The following is a 27,008-nucleotide window of genomic DNA, read 5'->3' as shown; positions in this document are numbered from 1 at the left end:
ATTAACAAAGGAGGCGTGGCTGTGATATTTCTTGGGTCTGATTCGTTTCCTTCTGCTCAACTGTTATTTCAATTACATTCTCTCCAGAACGAGCATGGTGTGTCTATTTTATAACATCCTTGCCATCGTGGCAGCGATGTACAGCCTTTTTGATGTCAACTACTTTGTTCGCCTCCTATTCACAACTCTCTGGAGAAAGATCATACCGAGAAAGAAGAAAAGGTTCTCTGAAGATATTCGTACTTACGGTAAGCCCACCGCAGTCTAATTTCAATTTGTGTCTAACGAAGCGAATTCGAAGCTTAGATTCTTGTGACTAATTTCAAGCCATTAACAAACGAACTTGGATGAAGTTGCCACTGATCGGTATCCTATTTGTATAATATTCGAATATTCGTAAACTTGATATAATATTTTTAAAATTAATGACAACAGGAAAAAAAGATGCAATAAATGCGAACTTACTTCAGATTTTCTATTGTTGAACTTTAAACAATATGTTGGGATGCAAAATTGTTTTATTCACTTAGCTTACAAAGGTGGCATTCCATGTGAAAACGAACGAATTAATATACGTTTTTTTTCAACAATTTTTTACTTTTTTACCCTTTAACGTAATTCAAGTACACATGTATTGGAAATATCGGCCAATAATTTTTATGAATCCTTGAAATCAAGGCTTTCGTTTCAGCAACCAATCGAAAATTCCGGCTTCATCGAGTTATCGATTTCGCAGATAAATAAAGCTTTAAATCAGCAAGTGCCTGATGGAAAAAGTTTTACAAAAATATTTTTAGCTTAGAACAAAATTCTTGGGGACATAATTTGACAAAATATCTTCACATTGAAAGTGTAATTTTCACCGGAATTCCGCGTAAACTATTTGTAGAAAAAAGTGATTCGAATAATCGATTTGGCATGGAATTTGTTTCATACAGGTATACAGTTTGTCTTTTTTCAACGTTCCTTGGTATGCGAAAGAGGATGCAAAATGTGATATCTGAATATCTGAAACATTTTCTTCAAGAGGATATCGTTTCACGTCACTTCTCGTAGATCGTTCTATAGATAAATATTCTAGATACGAATGTCGTAAACAGAAACCAGATTGAATCTAGTTAATTTAAATATATTTACTATTTTTCTACCGCAGAACTATCTTCTTACCTACGTAATAGATTTACCATCGAGTTGAGTTGTGTCAACCATAAATGGTTTTTAATAAAAAGATATAATATAATACCTTTAAATATAAAATTGATAGATAAACAACCCATTGATTCATTCATGTGATACGGAATTCGTGTAATGCATTGACCACTTATTGTTAGTGTGAATTTGTTAGATATAGAAATACCTTGTTCTTTTCTTTTTTTTTTTTTTTTTTTTTGCTTTATTGTCACGATAAGATCAAACGTGGATACAGAATGAATGTAAAAACTCTCGTCCTTTCAGGATTTTGCACTACCAACGACGTGGACTTCTTCATGACGCACATGAACAATGCACGATTTCTGAGGGAGCTGGATTTTTCTAGGATCGACTTTTACCACCGAACAGGACTATACGAAGGTGTTGTCTCAAGGAAGGCTACCGTTCTTCAAGGTGCAACGACCGTCAGATACCGAAAGCCATTGCCAATTTTCGCTTTCTACCAAGTTACGACAAGGGTACGTATCTATTAAACTTATCCAAACAGATGTAAAATTTTTTCATTTACCACTACAGTGACGATCGTTTACAATTTTTCTTCTCACTTCCTTCCCGATTTCTCACCTGATAAGATCGCACTCAATTTATAGTCCGATTTATATTATTCCACGAGTCATTTCACGATGTACGTTAACCCGCTTAAAATTCTATGATCTTCGATCTGATATTCCAGCTTCGGTTAAAGTATATTCACTTTGCGTTAGTTTCTTATCTCTGCGCTATGGTCCGTTCATCGCAGCATAACTTACACTTAGTAGTCTGAATTTGGTTTAGTTGGAATGTCTTACGTGCACAGATGAAACCGATAGATGAATTGTAAAGCGATCGGTACGGGATTGATACTGGATTGGAGACGGTCGAGATTGAAGGTTGAAAAGACACTTATATAGCCTCTTTAAGAATTTCCTGTCGAAAAAGCCAGGCTGGCATGCTCGATACTTACCGCAACGTGCAATCCTGAAAAAAATTTGGTCGTATAGACCGAAATTTACTCCTGGAAACAAAATTTCAGGGTTAATATACATCTGACTTGACTTTATTTTCGCACAGTCAAAAAGTTTACTTGTTAATTGACAGGTTGATTCAACGGTAGTAAATCACGAATGATTTAATTTTGCTGATTATTTTAGACATATGACTGGAGCCCCTCCTATAAGAACCTGTCGTTATACTTCTGCGTGAAACGATTTTTGACGCGTCAGAGTTAGTATTTTGCCACTTCAACAAAAAGATTTATAGATTTACGATGTAACATTTTATTCAACGTCGGTAAGCAATTAATAGCTCTTTTCATTCCATAAATTTGAATGATTTTTACCCACCGAATAGATTCAGTAAACTGTATGAAGCAATTTAGTTGAATCTACCAGAGGGTATCCAATACTTTGATAATACCACGAAAAAAGTATTATTTAGTTATACTTATAGGTACATTTTATTCAGATATTTTATTTTAGATTTTAGAACAATTATTTCATTAATTTTTGTATTTAGAACATGTTAAAAATTCGATCAAAATTCTGATACATGCGGTTTTAATTCTTCTTCGGCTTAAAGAAATTATATTATTCAGCTAAAGTTGAAGTTCATTTTTATTCTCAAGAAGAAAAACTCATTTCACAGATCTACCTGGTTGATGATAAGTTAGGAAACTGTAATTGGAGTGAATGAGGTTCGGCAAGGCGCGATGTGACATCTACTCAGTTCCTTTTTGTTTCAGCTAGTGTATTGTGACGATAAGGCAATCTATCTGGAGCACAAATTTATAACCCTTTCGGACAACTTCGTACGGGCAATAGCAATCAGCAAGCAAAACATAACCGGTCTGGAAGTAACAGTTTCGGAACTTATAAGCATCGTTGATCCGGAATCGGTCCAGCTGGAAGCACCGGAAGATTTGAAACATTGGCTGGAATATATTAACGCTTCTTCGCAGAAATTGAAAAAATCCGATTGACCATATTATTGCATTCGTAAAATAAATTTGTAAGCAACATTTTTTTAGAAGTGATTTTTATTCTGTTGAAGCCAGCTATTATTCGCTCAGTTACAGAGATGAGTAATTTGGATTAAAGTACAAATATTTAGAGTATTCACACTTGCATAGAGTTATTTACAATCCTAAGTATATGGGCTAGTCCAAATGAATGTGGACATTTTTTGATCCCGACCCCCACCGAATTGGTCGCCGATTTTTTTCCTACTTCTACTCCATCAAATATGTATATATTTTCGAATTTTTTCAAATTTTTTCCACCTGCCGTTTAGGAGTAGGTATTAGATCTCATCTTCCATAACTCGAAAACTATGCATTTGGAAAAAAGTTGTAATGAATTGGTCGAAAATGATTTTGTGAGAATATTTTGGACGTCGGAAGTGACCATTTTCAACTAAAAACGCATAAAATTGATTTTTCTCAAAAACCGTATTCTCGGAAAAATTCGAAACTTTTTCTGAATTTTATTTATCTAAATAGAAAACTTTTTCACTTTTGACGCAAAATGGGCTCGTCATTTGTTTGCGAATAACTAAAAACAGTTGTAAACAAATTTTCTTTTCGGTCAAAGAAAATTCATAAAAAGTTTCAAATTTTAGAAGATACGTAACTACGTAATTATAGCATAAGAATAAGTGATTTGGTAGAGTTAATGTAATAGAATAAATAAATTACCGCGTATTGGAAGTGTTTCCATAATGCAGTAATTTATTAATTTCCAATTACTGGTACAGTCACCCTAGTTTTTTAGAAAAATTGTTTCAAATTGAGCGAAGATGACTCACCATGCATTATTTTCCTACTGTTAGTAGTTTTAAAGTTTCAATCTACCAACACAATAACCTCAAATATAAGTTAACTTTCAATACTCGTATGATTATATGAGTGTAAAAGTGATTACAAAATGCTTCAATATTCTGTTTTATACTTATGTAGTACATAATCGCGTCGCTTCTATTGTCTTTTACGAAATTCTGTCTTTCAAGCGCTGCCCCTTGTCTAAAACATAACGTTGATTTAGAACGTGCAATCGTTTTGCTTTCGAAATTTAAATTTCTACATCGTTTGTAATTATAATATATTAATAAGACGGTATCTTTACGATAAGAAAATGGTTTTGACAATTCCTTAAACATGCAAAGCTGGTACATTTCTGAGCTTACAAAATGTTCTTGACTTTTCAGGAAGAATATCTTAACAGGTAAATCCATATGTCATGTTCAAAGAAAAAAATCTGCTCGTTCATAAATAAATCGGGCATTCCACGCAAACTCAGTAAACGGTTGACCATGACATTGTTTAATTTCATCAAATATTTTTCCTGTGTTAGTACGATCCCTAAATAATATCTACGATCTTCTGAGAACTATGGATTAACAATAACCAGCAATTAGTAAAGTTCAAAAATTTTTTATTATCGAGATAAAATTTATTTCCATTCAATAACAGCTGTCGATTGACTGTCACCTTGCGAATAATAGAGATTTCGTATTCGTACTTTATGTCTAAGTATGACAAATTATAAATGAACGAAAAATTCAACAACACTTTTGCTGAAATTCGAAAGAACTCATAGGACATGAGTTGTCATTTTTATAAAGACTTTGTGATGGAAAGTTTAATATAGTCGATTCTGTTTTATAGTCACTGGAAGGGTAAAGTCTAAATACTTGCATTTACCATATCTTCACTGCAACGCGTCAAGTTATCGAACTCAAGAAACCTGTTACGGGGGCCAAAGTGAATAGGATGCGACTGCTCACCGTAAATGCTGAGTCGTCATCAGTCTTCGAGCAGCTTTTACGTGGCGATCACGTAGAACTTGGACGTAGAAAACTGCGGTGTCGTCTGGTGGATTGAAATAATTTTCCGTAGCCGCAAGCGATATTCACTATGTTCTGCTACTGCACCGTAGCGATAGTTGCAATTCTGTATATGCTTTTTGACGTGAATTACTTTCTGAGAATAGCGTTTACGCTTAGTTGGGGAAGGCTTTTCCAAAAAAAGAAGAAATTATTCGAAGAGACCACCATTCACGGTAAGACTTTTATTATATCTCTTGCAAGGATTAAGGATATTTCTTAATGACGAATGTCCTCTTCTTACTAAGTTTGAAGACCAAGAAAATAAGTTCAAGTTAAAATAAAGTCACTTTACAAACTACTGATTTCCAAAACTTAAGAGTGCAAATTATTTTCAGTAGCGAAGTTTATTGTCTCTTTTCAAATTGAAGTTATACAGCTCACTTTTGCTCAAGTAATGATTAGCGGTGTAATCCCTTCGCTTCAATTTGCCGTTACATGAACTGTGAGTATGTACAGTACCGTCCAAAAATCTGCGATCAACTATCTTCATTAAATATCCTGGTCAAAAGGAAGTAAAAATGAACGATCGAAGTGGCATTTGAAAGTGAGAAAAATCAACTTCGTTACGGTCTTCTCAAAAATTTTCTTTAACTTTTTTCGCGCTTATTAGAAGCTGGTCAAAATGCGTCTTATTGGCATATGGATACTTTTATCAAACATGTGTAATTTTTTGGAAAATAGTTGTGGGAAATCAAGATTAAACATCGTTTTGTTTTGGTGGATTGTAGTACCGATTTTTTTGTTAAGTTGTCTAGCCTGTTTACAGAAATTCAGTACATGAAAAATGCGTTGTAACTCTAGATCCATAATGTTCAAAATAAAATGGTTAAAGAAAATTTAAAAAACAAAAACAACCATGAATTCAGCTTTACTCGGTTAGTGCAAAGCAAGTCGCACAACATTTGCAAAAAAATTATTATGATTAAACCGGTTTTTTTTTACTCCCACATGTCACTTGGATAATTCGTTAACGCCTTTTTTGGCCGAGATGTTAAATTTTCTATCCTCACGGCAAATCCGAAAGGTCAAACTTATGTATTGTACTTGTACTATCATTTCTCATGCATGTGTTAGAAGTTTCATCTCAGCGCACACGGTGTAACGGTTTTATTACAATCAATATATAATCACGTAGAGAAAGAAAATGGCCAACTACAGTTACAGTTAGAGAAAGTCTTTGAATTTGGATTCGAAATTATTTGTCTTCGGAGAAAACTATCTAATTATAGATATGGCCATAAATGAACATAATTTTAATAATTATAGAACACTGTTCATATATTTACATCTGTAACATACAGTAAAAATTATACTACTTTTAAATGATCTTCTCGATGGTTAATTCGCCTCTCATTATTATATCGAAAGCATGAAAGCGTAGTTGAGTCTGCTTTGAATAACTATAACTCATTCTGTCAGTACATGGTTTACTGTGTATTATACGACCTTACATTTGAATAACATTCACGGACATCCGTAACTGTTCGAATACATTTTCCAAGCCTGAAAATATATTCCACATGGTGCTACAAGTCGACTTATGTTTAATAATTAATGTGCTTAGGTATATGCACGACCCAAGATGTCGACCTCTTCTTCAGGAATATGAATATCGCAAGGTACGTCAGAGAACTGGACTTCGCCCGGTTCCACTACTACGACAGGTCTGGAGTGTATGGAGCCATCCATGCCGAAGGTGGTAGCGCAGTTCAAAGTGCCGCATCTGTACGTTACAGAAGAGCACTGCCAATATTTACTCCGTACAAGGTTACGACGAAGGTTCGCACCCACCTTAACATTGATTGAATAACATATTTTAGCACATATAGATTTACTGACGTAACGTCTAGGTGAGAGAATTCGTACAGGTACACGAAGGGAAAGGAATCCTTGAAGCAACGAAATATATTTTTGACGGCATGAGCATTGAAAAGTCCACTTTTTGTGGCAGTTTTCGTTCCGTAAAGTGACGCTTTATATGGCAGCGAACAAAGTTGCGGAATAAAGTCTTTATTCCGCAGTTTTGATGCGCAGTTCGAAGTGCGCATCCCAAACTGCCGAATAAAGTAGCTTCGTCGAACAGATCGCGACATAACCTCACTCTTCGTTTTCCTTTTCAATGCCTATACCGTAAAAAATATTGTATGTGGCATGCCTGTAAAACGTTTTTTGGCTCGGATAATTTCAGTACTCGCTTCCGGCTCGCCTTCAGCTCGTTCTGAAATCTTTATCCTTGCCAAAAAATAGGCGGTTTACGGGCATGTCACATAAATAGCTATTGCTGGAGTCCATTCGGTTTTAACTTGTTTCAAGTACGATGACTTCAATTCAACAATCACGATTTAATTAGTTTGTCAAAATGATTTAGTCGAGCGAATTCCTTGAGATAACAAAAGTCTTTCTTGTTGTAGTGGAGTGAACTTTTTGATTTGTTTCCGAAATTGAGTCAACTATGTGTATATCGATCGTTTCATTTCAAGTTTATGTATTGTTTCACGAAGTTGCATTTTCGTTGACAGAAACGATCAGGTACTTTAAATAAAATAAATGCATGAATCTAACCAACAAATAATTGTATCGATTGAATGCCATACTTTGTTGATCTAAACGGAGATTGTTTGACGTAATTGATTGACTCGAGTAGCACTAATTTGTTTACGAGGTAAAAGGAACATCGCATACTTTGAAACATGAAGATGGATATATTCGTAAGCATCAGTATATTAGTACTATAAATGGCCGCTAGGCGGTGAACTTTCTCGCTGAGGAAATAGCCTCAGAGCTAGTTAGAAAACCGGGTAGTCGCTAATCGGCTAATAAATCAGATTCGAATAACGTAAAAAGAATCTGCCATCAGATTTATTACAATCGAAAGCAGGATAAGGAAACCAAGTCTCGAGTCATCGAAATTGATAGTAATTACAAATAAACGAGAACTGTTGACAGATGTTCAATTCAACAATTAGTTTTCGGGTTTTACTAATTAAATATCTAGCGAAACCCACAAAATTTTGAGTCGACGGTACTATAAATGATGTCGTTCAGAGAATTCGTTTTGTCCGCTTGAATAATTCTAATGTGCAGTCAATGCGATACATTTTCTTTATATAAAATTCACATTATTAGGAGTAACTCGCGCTGTGTTATTAAGCAAATTATTTTTTCCTTCGCACATTTTGAGAAAATGAGTTCACGAGTTCACTCACGCCTGACTTTTATCAATAGAGTAAATTTTTATCCGAGTTCAGGCAAGCTGCTCACTTATATTGAAACGTGGATGATATTGCAAGCCTCCGACTTTTATTTTTTCAGCTAATCTACTGGGACGATAAGAATTTCTACTTAGAGCAGCAGTTGATCAGTTTGCCGGACAATTTTATCCGGACGATCGTTTTAAGCAAGCAAAGTGTAACTGGTCTCAAAATACCAGTATCGGAAATCATCGCGAAAGTCGAACAGGAAGCCAAGCGGCCGGAATTACCGAAAGATTTAAGACTGTGGCTGGAATCGATGGAGGAATCATCGCAAAAATTGAAGAAACAGAATTAACGGATGCAAGAAGATCGTTGATAAGTATATTTATCCGGAAGGTGTGTTGTTCACCGCAGGTACCTAGAATCTGAAATCCTACTTTATATCAATTTTCAATCTCCGAAGTACATAGCCTTGTTATTGTTATTTAATTACTGTAGATAATGTAGCTCAGATTAATCGGAAAAACTTTGTTACATCTGACGCGTGAATGTTCAAAAAGAAGTTTATAACTTGTTCTAAAGATGAAGCTTTATTCGTAGTCACAAGTAAAAACAAGATTTCGAAAGAATTCGGTATTCTCATTTACAATGATGAATGTTTTTCTTTTCAGTATGATCGCCATGTGAATCTACGTATCTACGTTTACTACTTGCCGTGTGACAAATAACATGTGGACCAGTTTATCAGTCACATGGTATGTAATGCTGTTCAACGTCAAGTGCACACTTTACTTCCACTTGTTAAAGTTTGATTATTTTATTTGTTAGATATATATTTGGTTGTTGGCTTTGTAAGTTATTGTTATTTTTTTATTTCTTAAAACAAAAAAAAAAAAACTGACTGATTTGAGAACGGGTGAATATCTAAGCATTATTATACATGTGTGTCCAAAACGAAACGCCTTACCTCCACTTTTTTTTTACCAGAAGGCCATAATTATCCAGATATCGAACACAGAAGAACAGCATCCTCCAGCGACGTATGCATCAAGCTGATTTTTTTCTTTCTTTGTCACGCCATATTAATTTGATACTCAAGGTTAATCCCTAAAACGATCTGTTTTGCGTGCAAGTAGTAAAACCGAGAGTAAGACGGGAACGGATCTGGAAAAGAAATTAGTCTCCTAATTACGGCAAGAAGGATCGAGTTTTTTTTTTTTTAGGGAAATCTGTAATGCTCGTTCCTTTCGCAGATACTCGTAAATTTTTGCAAAAATCATCAGATCTTAATTTTAAAGCTTGTAATAGTAGGTTCACTTGTCGATTGAAAAACAATAACATTTTCCAATTCTGACTTTCTGATGTGGAAGATCAGGTGTCTAGGTTTAATATATTATTCGGAACGATCTCGACTGCACCTAGAAAATCATCAGCCTTCGATATTTTTATTCTCGAAGACTTTTTAGCACAAAATGCTAAAAGTAAATCGAATCTGTGATGCCAATTCTAATGGCAGAGTTTAAACAGTAATCGCTGTTTTAATCAGGTCGTAAGGCTCAATAAAATTACCTTAATCACAAGATATTTTGCGCAGGTTTTGAATAAAAGAAATTGCGAATTTTAGCTGAAAAGAGACGAAGTTTGAATTGTCACATAACAAGTAATTTCTCAAGATAATTGGAAACTTCTATATTACAGGCCTTGCGTTTCTTAAAAACTTCATGCATACTCCAAAGTCTCTTTCAGGTATCTCTTTACTCAGAGGTAAAACGATTTTTGGATAACCTAATAATTTAATGACTTATATACATATTTAAGAGATGACCTAATAATTTTTAACGTAAATTCGGAAAGATCGAGTCCCGAGCCATCGAATCTAATTACCACCTTCGATGTTGGATGCACCTGATATCGACGCAACGAACTGCTGAAGAAACTTTTCTCTGACGTCAGTTTTCACCGTTTGTTTACATGACACGAAACGTGATAGAGTTGAAAGGTGTATCCGGTGTACAATCCAGTTGAAAAAAATGTCGAAACGAAAGAACAGGGAAATATAGATGTATTGAAAAACTTTGACTAATGTTAATAGAGTTGAAAAAATTTTCAAAAATGTCTTCAAAATGTGGAGAAATAGATAAAACGTTAAATTCTACTGGAAATAGCTCACTTGGTTATTAAATTTTTTACACATTGTGCTGTTTTGATCTACCTCAAGTTATTAATGATTCATTGTAAAGCATTTCGGTCATATGTTCTTCAATTCTCTTTTCTTTATCTTTTTTTTCTAGGAATGATACACTTTCTGGTTGAGACTTGATAGAACTTAATTTAGTTACATCTCTGTTTCATTAACTTTGATAACCCTGACACAAATGCTTATCTTATCTGGAATCTTGTGATTTCTTCTCTCTTTTGTCTATAAAAAATGATATTCCGAACTTAGGGGTCTCCTATAGCTTACTTGCTTAATTCTAGGTGAAAATTTCATAAACTTACGTAATTATTTGCTGCGCATTCGCGTATCAGTTTCATAAAAACTTGTCTCACAGTTGAGATAGTTGTTGACAGAAAATGTGATGACAGCAATTTGATTCATTCTGTTCCCATAAAACTATCTAGTTTGAAAATTGTTCTTATAAAACAATTTTTAAACCTGTTTTTTTAATTTTGAAACCTGATAACTGACTGCATTCATGAATTGTAGGCGCTATATTACCATCGTACTTGTATTCTCAGTGCTACTCGGCTTTCTGATTAGATGTCGTTTAAGTTGCCTGCTTGCAGGCGGATTGAGCCTACTGATGATGAATTGAAACTCCGACATACCTTGGATCACATCTGCACTGATTTGTTGTAACCTTGGAATATCGTTAGATATGGATATATTAGCTCAAAGCCATATCCCATGTAAGGGTTTTTTTGATTTTTTTTTTTGATTTTCCAAATCCGTCCGATTGGCTATTGTTGTTGATGTTATTCTTACTAATATCAAGACATTTTTTAAACTGCTTTTGAAGTCATTTTACAGGAGACTTTATATTTTTATTTTTTCCGCAAATATTGCTTTTACCAAAGAAATTGAAATCAATTGTTTTCACTCGATACGACACCTTTAATATTATTCTTAATTTTATATCATATACAGTGATAGGCGAAAAACTTATGGGGAAATCGGCACAGTAGGCATCTGCTATTAAATACAATTCAATATTTTTTTCAAAAATCTAAGTACGAAGTCGCTACTTACACTTAAAACTGCAAATTCGTTTCAATTCAAATTTATTTATATTGCTATTACGCAAACGATTTCGGAAAAGTGAGTACACTTGTGATTCGGACTCATATACTTTTGAAAAAAATGTCTCAAGCTATTAAGTAGCCAATACTTGCTATGCTGATTTTTCCGTCACTTTTTTACATGTCACGGTATATTGCATAAAATTAATAACAATACCAAGGATATCCGATTGAACGTTAGACATTTATTTTAGTTAATTTTTATTTTGTTCAAAACAGCCAATGCAATAACAATAAAAATACAGTATATATTGCATTACAAACTTGATTGAAAAACGAAAATTCTTTCACTCCAGAACTTTTTTGCCAAGTCGATCCGATCAAACTTATATAGGTTATCAAGAAATAATCATCCCCTGAAGGCATTGATTCAAGAATCTGAATAAATGCATTGAAACTATATACTTTTAAATATAGTACCAAAATGGGAATTTTCTGCGCAGATCGCATCGCCTATAGATTTCCGCAAAACTTACACCGGATTTTGGAAAGCTTGATAAAAAAGGGGGAAAATTTTCATAAACTAATAACGTACATACATATCGCGAAAAGTATTTGACGACATAATTCCAAGCATTTATAATTTATTAAATACATTCTTCTAGCAACGAGTTCCACTTCACAGTCTTGTCACGTACTCGGCTCGAGTTAACCCTTCGCAAGGAGATGCATCCGCTGCTTTGTCCCACCGCTGGCGAGAGCCGATTAAGATATTATCAATCCCGAGGATTGTGTGTGACGAAAATATAAATCATTTCACAATAATGATGGCCGATATGTGGTGAGTTTGAATGCCGTAGAATTAATCTTGTTCACGGAAGGTCACACCATTAATTACCTATTCATCATTTATCCAAGTTTCCACGTATGGATTATAGGTATATATCACTCGACAAGACTCACACGTGGATCCGAACCACTTCTTATTACATGCGCATACGTCTTGTATTTATTTACGCATACCATAGTTACAGCCACCTGTTTACATGTCCGAAAATAATTATTACGTGTCATTCGATATATGTGCGGGAGGAAGTAAAAGAGACGAAGTAACGTCACACGATACAGATATATGTATACATATGTGGTCTATAATGAGTCAAAGTGTATTTTTCTTCCATACTTTCGACGGTTATATGTGTATAACACACAATGCAAGTGTTGGTCGATTTATATTGATTCAGAATTTCTACATTCTTGAATGTTTGGTATAAAACGTATACGGTAAAACCATGTGTGATCGGTAAAATGAGAAAACTTCCTCTTCCCCGTATGACAGGAATTACTTCAGAAATCTTGCAAAAGTATATCAAATTATAATATGTAATATTATCGAAAGACATTGCTGCAAACACGCTACTGAGATATTTCTGAAATATCGATTACCATCCGCCACAAATATTATAGTCGGAAGGAAGACTTTAATCATTAACAATTTTTCGAGAGTTAAAAAAACAGGTGAAAAAAAATTACAACAAAATTAATAATAGAGGGGCTTGGCATGGAATGCCCGATATGTACGAACAGTTTTCCTATACCGAAATGAAGACACAAACTGACACCTGTCGTGGTTTGTGGTGCAACCAAATTACAATGCATCACAAATACTGCAAAGTACGATTGAAAATTTTTTAATTCGCTTAAAGTATCGCACCTCATTTGCGCAGTAAGATTGCATTTGAATATTTACGTTACAGGTTTTAAAAAAACTCACCTTACAACATTATTCAACGCTAAAAATACATGCTTACGATATTGCATTATTACATAACTCTGAATGAAAATATTCCTGATATTTCACGGACACGAGTTTATCCCTGGAATTGAGATACCGTGCAATATTACCGCAATATTTTTGCGGCGTTATGTTAATACGTATAAGCAAAATGACGTGATGTAACTATATAGTCAGAGGATAAATGATCCGACCAAAAATATTCTGTCGTCAGATTTTATTGAATAATTCATAAATCTCGTCATCGGAATTCAACCTCTTGCACGTATGTACGATTAGACGTGTTTTTGTTGTGAGACTTGTGTTCTTCTAATTGTTCGCGAGGAACTCGTTGGAATCGTCGGCGTCACGCCAGGCGGCAGCACCGGCGTTCGAAGCATTCGGTTGTTGGTCGACTTGAACCAACTTGAACCGTTTAGTTCATTCATGCTCGGCCTTCGTGGCGGGACGTTGTCGCGAGTGCAAACTGTGGTGAAGGAATCCTAGATGAAATCACTTACGCTCGTTTGTCAAGTCAAGAGCTGTTGACAGCCCGTGCAACAAACACTGGCTGTTTTATTCACTTCAAGTGAGTCTATTCTTAAATCTACAATTTTCCATACTTGTGTTCACGCTTCGATTAATATAGTTAGTGAATAGTAAAAACACAATTCTTTTCGGGCCTTTGCCTTATTTTTTCGCATTTTTATTATCAACCGTGAACAAAAATTCAAACTTCCATTCAATTGTGAGTGTAATGTAAAAACAACAAACGAATTTTTAAATAATTTTTAATTTTTTTTTATATGATTTTTTATATTGATTTTCAAATTCTTTCGTTTTTTATCCCGATTAATTTCGGATTCCAATTTTACGACCGATGTATGAATATCCTTAAAAATTCAGCAACGTCCGATATTAATGACGTTATTTAAGTGTACAAGTACTAACAAGCAGGATTTGAATTTTCACAATCATAATCGTAATTGAATAATATGATTTAAAATTAGTAAAGCAATCCAGCAGCCTAACCGACAGGTTGAAGTAAAAAACGTTATCCCTTATACACGCTTCCCTGACCGGATGAGCCACAACATGAATTATACTTGCTTACGTTCAAGTTTCTCGGTATCAGCGGTTTTCCGGTGCATTTTGATATCTTTCTACGATGCAGAAGATAAATAAAACTCGAGTTGTAACACGCTGCAATGGTTATGTAATGTTTATCGTACCATTGCAAGGGCACACGACTGTTCTACTCGACTTTGATTAGAAATATATCACTTCACGGTCCCATTATCATGTATTGAAGTGTGCTTCAATTTTGGGCAAAATTAAAAAATCAAATTGTTCGTTAAATTCTGTTATTTCAAACTTTTAAATGACACTTATTGACAGCTATGTAGATCCGTTTGAAGGAATTCAGAAACAATAATATTCAATCAGTAGACGTTATCTACAGTACTATTTAGGAAAGTAGGCAGCAGCTCGACTTGGTAATTAGACACTTTTATCATAACTAACGAGGTCTCCGTGGCCTCGTTGAGATTGTTTAGAAATACCATTCTGGCGCTGAACAACGACCTCTGTTTATTGTCAAAGGGTTGTTGTACTTTGTACCTAAAACTATTACATGCTGACATGTAAATATAGAATTAGATATAGTAAATTCCATCAAAATGGAACCAATATTTGACACAAAGTAGTTTTTTCAGATTCTTTTTTAATAATATAATTTTTTTTTCACTGTGTATTTATAATCGGCCATAGCTTCGATACTCCGGATTTATTGAATTACAAAGTTCCGTGCGAAATCACATTTTCTTGTAACATTACATTTTTTTCCAGATCAACCCGATCTAAGTTATAAGACTAATTGTGAAAAAAAAAAAAAATTCTGAAAGGATTGATTTAATCATCTGAAAAAGTCACGAATCATGAGTCACATCTGACTATCATCGGGTCCGAAAAAGTGATTGAACTCACAGAGAATATCCTTTGCATTAACTTTTATTTTTTAAAACAGATTGAGAATACGTTTTTGGTACTTAGTCCAAATAGTGAGAAAAATCTGAGCGATTGACAATCGATTTCAGCCATAAATATAAGAATTTTTAAAGTCGATGGACGAACATGATTTTTTTTTCGATCTCAATACTAGATATCACCGAAAAGAAGGGTGAAATAGAATAACCGGAGAAAATTTATCTTCTTGAAAGTGGACCGCTAGATTCGCGTAGGTGTACTAATGGAATGACCTCTTCTACTTATCCGAGCTGAGCGTCGAGTTCTGCAGGAGATGGAATGTTCCATATTCTAACACGTAATATTCTCGCCTCGATAATAATGTCCACGCGTTATTTCCGCTCGTGTTTTTGATGGCACATGACATGCAAACGTGACACCATCATGCAGTTGATTTTACGATGAATTTGACGATTTTTTACTGCTCTCCGGCTCTCGAATAATAAAGTCTAAGTTGAAGTGCGGCCTTCTGTAAGAATTTAAACCGATAACAATATTTATTTTTCACTTGAATGCCGTTGTTGTAAATGATATTCCGTTATTATAATTTTCGTATCAAGTCTCTGAGGTCGTTTGAACTCCTCCTTGAACTTACTCCTTGATATGTTGTGATATATAAATTCACTGAATTTGAATTGAATTTGTGAAAATTAAAAATTTTATATACATATATGTATTTTGAATGGACTCCAACGAAGTTCGAAGGAAATCCATAAATGTTTGCACTTCTTCCTATCAGAAAGTAAAATTCTATTTCAATTTTGAGCAGTTGTTTCGATATTCTGATGAATTGTTTAAATATACCAGGATCAAAATGTTAATCTTTCTTATTACACTGAAAATCATTTAGGGAGATTTTCAGGGTAACTACTATGGTAGCGGTTGAAATGAAAACAACTGTTTTGAATGTTGTATGTTATTCATTTTTATGGGGCTTTGAATATTTTATGGAAAATTCCTATAAAGATTTTACGAGGGTTTGCTAGTTCCTATAGAATTTGAATAATTTCCCTGAGAATTTCATGCTTTTCCTGGAACCATTTAAGAGGAATTCCTACGGGAATCCTAACGGTGCCATCGACGTGTCAAATTAGCGTGCCTTAGCCTTGTAGTAATTCTGCATAGTGGTAACGATGAATTCTATTCTAAAACGCAGTTTGAAAACTTTTATAAACAGGCGATTAAATAAAGTAAACAAACGTTTGCTTATCGCGACGAATAAGTATATTCGTTGCATTGTCTGACACATAAAATATTTGCATTAGAGTAGATAATTCGTTAAAAGTTATTTTCACCTTGTAACGTACTTTTCCTAATGTTTTGTGTATTCTGTTTATCGTCATCAATCGTTCAGTAGATACTGCATCGCAATTTCCATGATCTGCAGGGTAAGATCAAAATTGGTTCGATTGCAATGAAGGAAAATCAGTAATTGTTATCCATTAATTAACGGTAGTTTGCTGAGAGAACAATATACCCGGAGTTTTCGGTGAAGGTTTACAACGTGAATAATGTCTCGCCAGCAGATAGGCAACCACACTTACTTCTGAAGTACTTACAGCGTGTAAGATGTAACTTTGGTTGCATATTTACCGGCGCAACATCGATGGCGTTGCAACCCTTCACCGAAAACTCCTGAAGTGTTTTATTACTACGAAATAAATCTGTGCTGTCGATAAGTTTTCAAATCATCAAAAAATTTTTGGTTATAGAATATTCAAATATAAGTTGACACTTTTATTTTTAGAATGGTACGGCTAGTGTTTTTAAATTCAGGGAATATTTCGATGAAAATCTTATCACACTTCACTTATTCAATCCAACCTCTCTCTGCGGTCTGTACGTTATTAAGAATCCTTGAAACTCGAATAGGATACTGTAATATTCCGGAGGTTCATAGAATGTTTCAATACATTGACACCATTTAATTAATTGAAAATACAACCAATGCAGTATTTTTGGATTTCCTTTCAATTATTAAAGCAATTTGAGGACGCTTATGACAAAAACATGAGTAATCACGTCAAATTGTATTCGAAAAATCATAACAGTAAATCTGTAAATGATAATGTTGAAGGTAGTGGAGGTTCGAGTCAATTACTTCGGAAATCGTCGGTGATTTCATTAAATTGTTATCGATCAAATTGCGAACCTGTCATCTACAAGTCCTACTTATTCCGTGGTATTTATATATTATATGTTTAGCCAGTACATACATTTCTCATTGATTATAATCGATGCATCGTAATGTTAGAAATTTAGCCTTGTATTGCATCCTTCGTGGAAGGTATAATAATACAGATAAATCCGTCTGTGTCACTTTCTGCTTCTACGGTATTGCACCTTCCAAGGAATTCTCACATCAATTAAATGCTATAATGCAAAATCCGATTCAGAGAAGAAAGCAGAAAAGAAAATGTACAAATATTATTATTTCAACGCTAGTTGAAAAACGTCGAACAGATCAAAATGTAACACGTCCTTCATATAAATTATTGAAGACTTGCGGTAGTTTCGAATCACTACGGACATTCAGCAATAAAATGTAACTTGATTCAAATTCTGGTAAAACATCAGCTTGAAATTTGACGGATCATTTTATACGAGAATTGTAAGTGTTGGTACAAATTTCGCTAAAATGAGACGATTTCATCTTACTTGCATTAAAGCTTTGTTGAACTTTGGTTACAACCAATGAAATCTGTTCTCACTGAATCATGTGTAATCATCACGTGACCGATTGTAGTCCAGTACACCAAAAACTACCCAAAATAGTAAAATCGGAAAAAGTAGAAACACGATTCTGATCTCGAAACGACTCTTCTCATATGTTATGACAGATGCCGAGATCAGACGGTTGAAATCGGCCTCTGTTAGCCGGCTCTTTTCAGGTATCATGTTTTCCCGCCCTGGTGTTTGAAAGATGGAACGATACGTGGCGTATACCTGTACTCCTGCATTGTGTGCATGAGAATAAGTTGGGGTTCTCGGTGACGGCAGCGTCGTTTATTCTTACGTGGGTATCAGCTCACATAACCGATTTCCGTTCCCTGGAGTTCTTTGCCTTTAGTGCTTTTTCCTCTCTTTGGCGCGGAAGGAGCTGGTCGCTCTTTACTTGAGGCCCGTACGTGGGTGCCTGCCACGCTTCTTACGCAATACTTTGGGCGAGAATGCCGCACGATTGTGATTGCGCAAGACCTATTACGAAATACCCCAATCTAGTAATTGTGAGGCTAATATGAATTACCGACCTCAAGTAAATCACCGATGCAGAGTCGTGAGTTCGAATTTAAAATTCAAATGAAAATTTCCTCCCAATTTAAATCTTCGAGAAGGATCATTTTCATGTAAGAGTTTCACTTTTCAATCTGCAACTATAATTTGACATCCTTATAAGAACTCAATTTCGTCAGTTTTTAGACATTTGTGCACAGAGCATCCCGCGCCAATTCGATAACGTCCTATCTTTCCCATATGACGAGTCGAGCTCTGTCATTCTTTATAGATTAGTTGTTTAGAACCGTGACTTACTTATGATTTATTTGGAGATTTTGGAACATCGCTTTTTTCGTGATTCTTGAATTTTATTTAAACGGATAAGGTGCTTAAAAATAGCTGGTTCAAAGGAGAAGAGTAAAACAGCATTTTTTGAATCGTGAATACGGTTTAGCCTGTACAAATCGAAAGATTGTTGAACGCTAATTTCAGAATTTGGAAGGACAAGTGACAGAAAAATTCTGTAGCTCCAGAGTGCACGGATGAGTTGTAAAATGCATACGTCAAATCTGTGAGATTCAATTAAATGCACATTTTTTATGAAGTCAACTGATATCAAGTTTGAATGAAATTAACTATAAATACAAGTTATATTTCATAACAATCCTCAAAACAAGACGAAGAAAAAGAAGTGGAAAGAAAGATTGATTACGGATATTTCCTTACACCACAAACTATATTATGTAAAGTGGTATTATGTTAAATCAAATACTTACGTTATACACGACATTAGACGACTTATACATAAAAATAGAGCAGAATTATCAAGCGTCGAATATTTGATTAAAAATACAATTAGGAATAGAAATAATTGAAAAATTCACTCAGACAAAAGATTCAATAAAAACTTCGCAAAGAGATTTTTTCAATCAAGAATAATTCACGCGCATACAATTCATTATAATTTTTACGCCTTACGAAATGATGTGAAAATAACGACTTTTCCAAACTTTCCACACCTTTTTCGTTAACGAGATAAGACTGTCGGTTACTTTCTACGGTGATTATATCACCTAATGCTTCCAAGCAAGTAACAGAAACCTTCGATAGTTGATAAGTAATTCTGTTTTACTTGTAATTGGAATGTATTTTTCGGCTTAATTGCAGTGTTTGAAAAGCTTTTGACGCATGGCTTTGTTCAAGTATGATCGGTTAAAATCAACTCATATTCTGTACTGTTCACACATTTGTTACCGGTTATCGCCGGAAGTTAAGGCAATGCTTAGATGTACTTGGACCGGAGCCGGATGTGTCGAGTGAGTTAGGATTTGTACATTCAACCGACTCGCTCTAATAGCGACTGCTGCTAGGCCAAAACGACAGATCACTCACCACGAAGTTTCAAATCACAATCAGAGAGTAAATCTGATTTAGTAAAAACCGAATAACTTAAAAATTCTGACTTTTTTCAACCGTTGCTGTTAAGAAAGGTTGAGGTAATTGAAATTATGCGGATGTATCGTGAAGAAGTGCAAAGAAAATACAGTTTTATCTGCTTTTCTGCGTTGTTTATCAAATAAATTTTAGAGAGTAACTAAGTTTATGCAGTGAAACTAGTAATATTTTTAAAAGGCTGCCGATAGTCACGAAAAATTATGTCTCTTTCAAAATTTAACTTACAAGAGTTTGGAGCTTCCGATGTACATCGTTGTATAATATAATTTATATCTATCTCTGATCTCTATGTTTGCAGGAAATTAAGTAGGTACCAGACCGGTATTGCATTTTGTTGTCGATATAAAATATTACAGTGGTCTATGTGACGTCATCGAGTACCATCATCACGTCTCCAAGTTACCTATTTTGCATATAGCTGAACTCTTGCTTAAGGTCTAAAAATAAACGATCACCAACACGTAATTGTTGCTATGCAGTCATCCTGAAGCGATCATTTTATTTACATTGAAAGCAGGTTTGAATAGTGATGCGGGCGTCCAGGAACGCGCTTAAGCCAAACCTAAATAAATAAATAAATAAATAAACAAACAAACAAACAGAACCGCGTGAATTTTCGTGCGATGATGTTCAACTTACACGCAGGCGTGACTGCGTGTCAGCTAAGGGACGCGTGGGGATCATAGATGATTGCAAATTGAGCGCAATTGGCAGGAAGCAGGGGGGCAAGCAATGGCTCCCTCCGAAGCCTCAGCTTTCAACCTTCGTTAAGCGCACGAATTTTTATTAAAATGTACGCCACGTTTCGTGTTACATCGTGCGAGCAATTTCGGCTCGAAGGGGTTGTCTTCGAGGGTGCGGCGAATCGGTTCGTTGAAGATGACTGAGAGAACTCTTATGAGTTTTACGTTACGTTATTTTTCTGGCAATTTTAGAAGCGGTATTCAAAGAAATTGATAGGTCAGGATCCGATTCTTCTTATCAATTTTAGTACAGGATAGTCAGGCATTAAACATTTATCAAATGATGTTATTCGTCAGATACGAAGATTTTTTATTTGAAATTACAGAAATTCAAATTATAGAATTACAAACAAAAGTTTGAGTACCGATGCTTCGTTTCAAATTACTTCAATAATGATTAGAAATTTAGGAGATTCGTTTCATTTCACGCCGTGGTGGTTAATATTTTTTAGAAAACTACCTTCTTCGAATTCATTGAAACAGATTTTTCATCTTTTATTAGATGATTCAACACTGCCATTTGTAGATCATAATCAATATCGATAATTGTAATACATTTAATGATGCTAATATGATCAGAAACTTGTTTTCGAACTTTGAGCGTCGGGTTTCGGACCATTCGAAACTTTGATGTTTCGTCAAAGCCTGATTTTTTTACTTTAAGTTTCGCGACCGAAAAATGTGGAACATGGTGCTTTCGAATCTTTCTATATTCGAAATTTCAGCCCCACCCCCAAGAAAAAAAAATTTGCTACCGATAAATAACTTCCTCAATTTCTCTGTTAGCTGTTGCAAAAATGTGTGCAAAATCATTATAGGTCATCCTGACCAAACATTTTCTCTAATAACAAAAGGTATTATTGTAGGTTTCTGAAAATTTATTTATCAGATTGTTTCTCCAAAAATGGAATCGCCTTTATCATTTCGTTTATTCTTCTCTTCTGCTTGCACTCTTCACTGCTTGAATTATATCTTTTACGATCGAGTGTGGGATGTAAATAGAATTTCACTTAGTCCATGTGTTCCGAGCACGCTGAAAAATAAAGGCAGTATAAATATTCTACTTCCATGAGGTGTGAACTGGTTTTGCCGATTGAGAGCCTTTATTCGAGGTTCTTTGTTTTATAGTGGTTACAAACAATTTCATGTGTCAAACAAGGTGACCCAAAAGCGTTCTACTTTCGTCGGTAGAACTCGGATTTCCGCCCTAACACTGGTACACAGACACTTTTTCTAAAGCGATCAGAGTTTAATAGGTTCACGTAAACGTGACGAATAGGTAAAACTAAAAACCAATACCGGAATCACAAGTAGATTTGGTGTTGAAAACCATCGTTCAATTTAAATTTCAACCGCAAGCCGTTAATATCGTCTCGATGAAGTATCATCGGAATTCGAAGATGCAACGTTTTAAATAGTCTTTCAATAGACATAATTTTAATCTGATCTACTGACCTGAACACAGTATAGAAGAATTGCGGAATTGCAATAAATCGGCCAGCAGCTTGACTGCAAACAACTATCGGAACAACTCATGTATTTGAGCTTGAACTATAACTTGACTAGAAACCACGATTCACTTCTAACTCCGAGAAGTGGTTCTAAACAGCTGTCCATGAGCAGTAATGTACATCGAGTCGCTCTTATCATAATAGGCGAGACTCGTTAAATAGTTAATACGTCTACAGGCTTCGAAGAGTGAAATACAACGGTTTCATTATTGAATCAGGCCAGTTTCCCGAGACACTTTCCCAAGTCGTCAAGCTGAATGGACAATTAATGTTTATACGATACGGTAAAAAAAAAAAAATACACGTTGTCTATTCAGTTCAGTCGCACCCTTCGAAATCTTTTTTTTTTTTTTTCTTTGGTAATCTTCAACTCTTATATATATATCATGCTTAAAACATTGGTCTTGACTCTCGATACACTCAAGTAATTAGTAACAGATCCAATATTTCCAGATGCGTATTTATTTTCGTCACTTTAGTTGTATATATATAAAAAAAAAAAAAAAAAAAAAACTGACGTTTAAAGCGCACAGTTGTTGAAGCACAGGACAAAAAAGACTCGACGATGATTCTCAGTCGACGAGTATAAGGCGAAGTGAATGCTTGACAATGAACGAACGGTTCAATTTCTTCGAGCCGTAACTCTTTGCTTCCTTGATATTCGAAGGCCCGATGCGATGCACCCACGAAGACGTATTTCACACTGTGTGTAAGTGATTCCTCGTGGTTCTCCTTCCTCCGAGTCACTCTTGCCACCAGAGTGACGAGGACAAACGCAGAGATGTCCCGTTAGAGGACCTACAAGGCCCGAGAGCGGGGCCCAGCTGGCCCAGCTATAATTCTTGACAGTTCAAGTTCGTTCGTCGTGTTTTCAATGCGCCGGAAGATATCTACCGTGACTGCGGTGAACCACGACAAAGACAGAGCTGCTCATTTTTGTGTAAGAATATAATCGGACACTGTCCTGACAAATATGCATATCAACCGTGTAATGTACCTAATCGTTATTTGTGTAGCTATCGATTCAAGGCGTCGCTAATTTCCACGATGAATTACTTCCGGCTACTAATGTGCGTTTGAATACAGTTTACGCGCGGGAAGTGCGTAAGTAACGTTATATCACGTGTGTTTCGAACGAATCATTCGTGCCTAACTGCATTGGACTACCTTTTCAACTTACTTCATACTAAGTTCCATTAGTTTTATATTATTTGATTAGATTTCATGGATTCGTATCATTTCATTTATGCGATATCACGAAAGTTTCTTCACTTTTCCTTTCCTTTCGTCTCCATGATAACGCAATATAATAACCCGAGTGGGTTAAATTCTGCCGAAACAAAGTTCAGAATTAAGCTTTACCTTATCCATTTATGAACCGATATTCGTCTATGCTTGAGTCATCAGGTTCGGTCAATGTTCAATTGAATATACTGAACTTGAAACAGCGTGTAATCAATTTAGTCGAATATTTTTAGTACAATTATATTGCCACATTGCTTGACTATCTTAAACCTTAACAAGCTCGAAGCAAACATGGTTGATTCACCGATATCATCTGATCAAATGACTTCAACTGGTTTTTTTATCGATTTCAGCAAGCAGCAGAGTCGTGCAGTGATTGCTGTGGGTCTAGGACCCATCAATAGACTCATCATGGGCCGAACCGGGTACACGTGCATCAGACACGTCTTCTGCTCGTTGAATGTCCTCATTTGGGTGAGTTTTCCAAACTGTCATTGACCCGTTCAATAATTTTTTTTGGCTCAAATGATCCAGTAATTATTTATAGGTTTTTCGTTCCACAAAAGCGAACTTGGTAGATTCAATGTTTATAAACTATTTTCGATGAAGATGGTTGAAAAACTGTCGCAAAATTATATATTTTTACATTGATTCCAACACGTAATACTGGGCGTCCAGAAAATCGCGTGCAAACGTGTCATGGTTTCCCATAAAAGCTTTACGCTCTTTGAGTGAGAAAGGAAAACGAATCAAGTCCGTCTGCTGGCAAGTGCCAAAAATAGTTGCGTTCATATTACTTGAACGCATTTATCACGATACCCCAAAGCGAACATTAAAAATAGAAGCCATCAAGGTCATTGCCGATCCATCCCAGACTTGATCGAATACCATGGTTGCAGATATGTTATAGGAACACATGCCAATTTGTTGACCTGTACAATAACAGCCAAGTTTTGCGCTTTTAATTCTCGTTTATTCATATGTGCTCCATTGGTATTCATGTAACATAACACGTTTATAATTTACTCGCCGTTGCGAGTTGCATTCACCAACAATACCCAGAGCGCTGGTTCCATGCTTGTTTATCAGGCACGATGCGTACTTGTACCTCCGCATGTTGGCGAAGTATCCATTACTTGCCAGTCGCCAGCTACCGTTTTGCTGGAGCAACAGTTAGTCACTTGATACCAAAACGTGGGGTCAATATCCTAGGTGATCGTGTCGTACCTGGTAACCTACTGACTTGCCTCAGCTCTCCTCGAAGCGAAGTGGTTTCTCATTTTTTACCTGGGTCGTGCATAATTGCGCGCGTCAGATTAGAATTAAGGAATATTAAGGTACTTGCAACACTGCCGATAACCGAGAAGACAAGAGTCGTTGTTGCTCTAAATTTACACACTTTCTCATCCATTTCTCATGGGTCATTAACTGCTTTGTACGTAGGCTTGACCTCTGCACAGAAACAATGCAGTGGATTGTGTCATTGGTGATACTAGAAAGCAGGCTTTTGGCGTGCGAAGAATGGTCAAAAAGGAAACATAAAAACGCGATTCGTTTCAGTGCCAACTCGTGTGCAAGGTACATAGTTCCATGTTCACAATTTAATCGAAATCCGACCTCATACTCACCGATTCCTTTCTAAATTTAGGATGTATAGTTAATATACATTGGGTTAGTTTTTACGAGATCGTTTCAACTCAATATCATATTTTACGACCTTCTGCCTCCATTTTACGACCCTCTTTATATGAATAAATGCTCACGTGTATGTAAGGAGGTATAAGTCTCCAAAATAACTGCCTACTTTAGTGCATGAATGGACTTAATTCAAGTGTGACTGACACTTTGGTGCCAATCTTATGATAATTATCTCAACATTTCCATAATCCTGATCAATATTTTTGGCCTGCAGAGCACAACACCAAAACATACCACGATACGAGTGTTGAACTCAAATTTAAATTCAACTTGGCATCGCTATATAGCACCTGATAATTGAAAGCTCTAGCTAATGCTGTAAGCATTGTTTTATTCATTCTGGAGGTCATCATGCCACTTACGCCTCGGCTAATCATAAGCTAGGATGAATGGCCTGAAATCATTAACAGTTTAACATTTTATTCGCAGCTTTGCGCCTGTGGCATCCTAGGCGCAGGTATTTGGCTCAGACTGGCCTACTCTGGATACGCAACGCTCGTCCCTCAGTACAGTTTCGCATCAGCCGATTCCATCCTGCTCGCAGCTGGTTGTGTCACATTCGTGGTTGCCTTTTTTGGATGCTGCGGAGCGTGGTTCCAGTCGAGATGTATGCTCATCACTGTAAGGAGTTCAGCAGATCCCTGATATGATATCAAAAATCCAAACCACACAATCTGTATCTTGCATTCATCGAATTCCAGTCAATCAGTACAATGTATAGAAATGAGCAAACGGTCTTTAAAGTCAGATGCATCCAATCGTGTTGCGATCTGTGTCGCTTGGAATGAAAACGTGTTCTTTTCTCCTCCGCAGTATTTCAGCTTGGTTATCTTGATGTTCCTCGCGGAGTTCATGATGGGGACATTGGCCTTTGTATTTCGTGAACATCTAAGTAAAAGCTTCAAAGAAGAGCTGCAATTCGGTATAGAGAATCATTATAACGCCACTACAGAGCCGGGAACCCTTCCTGCTGTCTGGGATCACATTCACACTGAGGTGAGTTTGATGAAGTTTACGAATTCACTAAGCACTAGCAATTTTATCGATATTTTCAAATCTTAGTCAAGACGTTAGCCTTACTTCCTAAAACAATGTCCAAAGAGATTTCACTCGAAAAGGTCTATTGCTCTTCAGTCAGAATTTTTAACACCTTTGTAATCATAAAACAGGCTTCTCTGATATATGATCAGAACGTTAACGATGTCAGCCAGAAACTGGAGACACTCTTTACTTCAAAAGACAATATGTCTCTTAAAAAATGTGTGAAAAATCCTTGAACATCAATTGAATGAACTTTTCTTCAATTGGCCACATGCAGTTCCCCACTATAATAATTCACATTCACCTAATCATTCATTCATTCATTCATTCCAGTTTCACTGTTGCGGCGTGAGAGATTACACCGATTGGTTTCGAATAAGCGCCTGGCCCTTGGAGGATCGAGTCCCAGACTCTTGCTGCATGAAAAGGAAACGATACTGCGGGGAGTTGGACACAGAGGGAAAAAATAAGGAATCCTGGTACAAAGAGGGCTGCGCATCGGCGATTCAGATGTGGCTTGTAACGCGTCTTCACGTGGTAGGAACGGTCGGTTTGGTCGTTGCATTCCTACAATTATTCGGCCTAGTCGCCAGTATGATACTGTTTTGCACGGTGAGACATAAGAGATCTTCGCACACCTACAAGAGCTACGACACAGCGACCTAGTCAGAACGTTAAATACGTATATGATCTGTGTCAGAAGCCCAACTTCCGGCTGCATTTCATTCATATATAAATTTAATATAAATTACATTTCATATTTCATTTCGTTTCATTTCATTTTCCTGTCGAT

The 27,008-nt window shown here is 35.8% G+C and overlaps 3 protein-coding genes across 6 annotated transcripts; all 3 read left to right on the top strand.

Annotated features, from left to right (window-relative positions):
- The first annotated feature begins 15 nt into the window (after positions 1–15).
- On the top strand, positions 16–15,402 carry LOC124409567 (protein THEM6-like). Of its 2 annotated transcripts, XM_046887269.1 has the most exons (4): positions 16–248; positions 1,456–1,670; positions 2,933–3,185; positions 15,391–15,402. In XM_046887269.1, exons 1-3 carry the CDS (start codon positions 95–97, stop codon positions 3,167–3,169), a joined length of 606 nt encoding a protein of 201 aa, XP_046743225.1. In that variant the 5' UTR covers positions 16–94; the 3' UTR covers positions 3,170–3,185; positions 15,391–15,402. The 2 variants fall into 2 exon arrangements, with proteins under 2 accessions (XP_046743225.1, XP_046743224.1); XM_046887268.1 differs by lacking the exon at positions 15,391–15,402 and having other exon boundaries at positions 2,933–3,535.
- LOC124409568 (protein THEM6-like) lies at positions 4,998–9,089 on the top strand. 2 transcript variants are annotated; one of them, XR_006929523.1, is made up of 4 exons: positions 4,998–5,246; positions 6,638–6,852; positions 8,386–8,681; positions 8,939–9,089. XR_006929523.1 is itself a non-coding variant. In XM_046887270.1 (4 exons), exons 1-3 carry the CDS (start codon positions 5,102–5,104, stop codon positions 8,620–8,622), a joined length of 597 nt encoding a protein of 198 aa, XP_046743226.1. In that variant the 5' UTR covers positions 4,998–5,101; the 3' UTR covers positions 8,623–8,663; positions 8,939–9,064. The 2 variants fall into 2 exon arrangements, 1 of the variants encoding a protein (XP_046743226.1); XM_046887270.1 differs by having other exon boundaries at positions 8,386–8,663; positions 8,939–9,064.
- LOC124409564 (tetraspanin-9) lies at positions 13,701–26,956 on the top strand. 2 transcript variants are annotated; one of them, XM_046887258.1, is made up of 5 exons: positions 13,701–13,870; positions 23,830–23,950; positions 25,604–25,795; positions 25,988–26,170; positions 26,549–26,956. In XM_046887258.1, exons 2-5 carry the CDS (start codon positions 23,888–23,890, stop codon positions 26,879–26,881), a joined length of 771 nt encoding a protein of 256 aa, XP_046743214.1. In that variant the 5' UTR covers positions 13,701–13,870; positions 23,830–23,887; the 3' UTR covers positions 26,882–26,956. The 2 variants fall into 2 exon arrangements, with proteins under 2 accessions (XP_046743214.1, XP_046743215.1); XM_046887259.1 differs by lacking the exon at positions 13,701–13,870 and adding an exon at positions 22,982–23,171.
- The last annotated feature ends 52 nt before the right edge of the window (positions 26,957–27,008 follow it).

This window comes from Diprion similis, chromosome 8 (genome assembly GCF_021155765.1).
Source record: "Diprion similis isolate iyDipSimi1 chromosome 8, iyDipSimi1.1, whole genome shotgun sequence".
Lineage (NCBI taxonomy): Eukaryota > Metazoa > Arthropoda > Insecta > Hymenoptera > Diprionidae > Diprion > Diprion similis.
The sequence above is the reverse complement of the archived record's forward strand: the minus strand, read 5'-3'. Positions and strand labels throughout refer to the sequence as shown.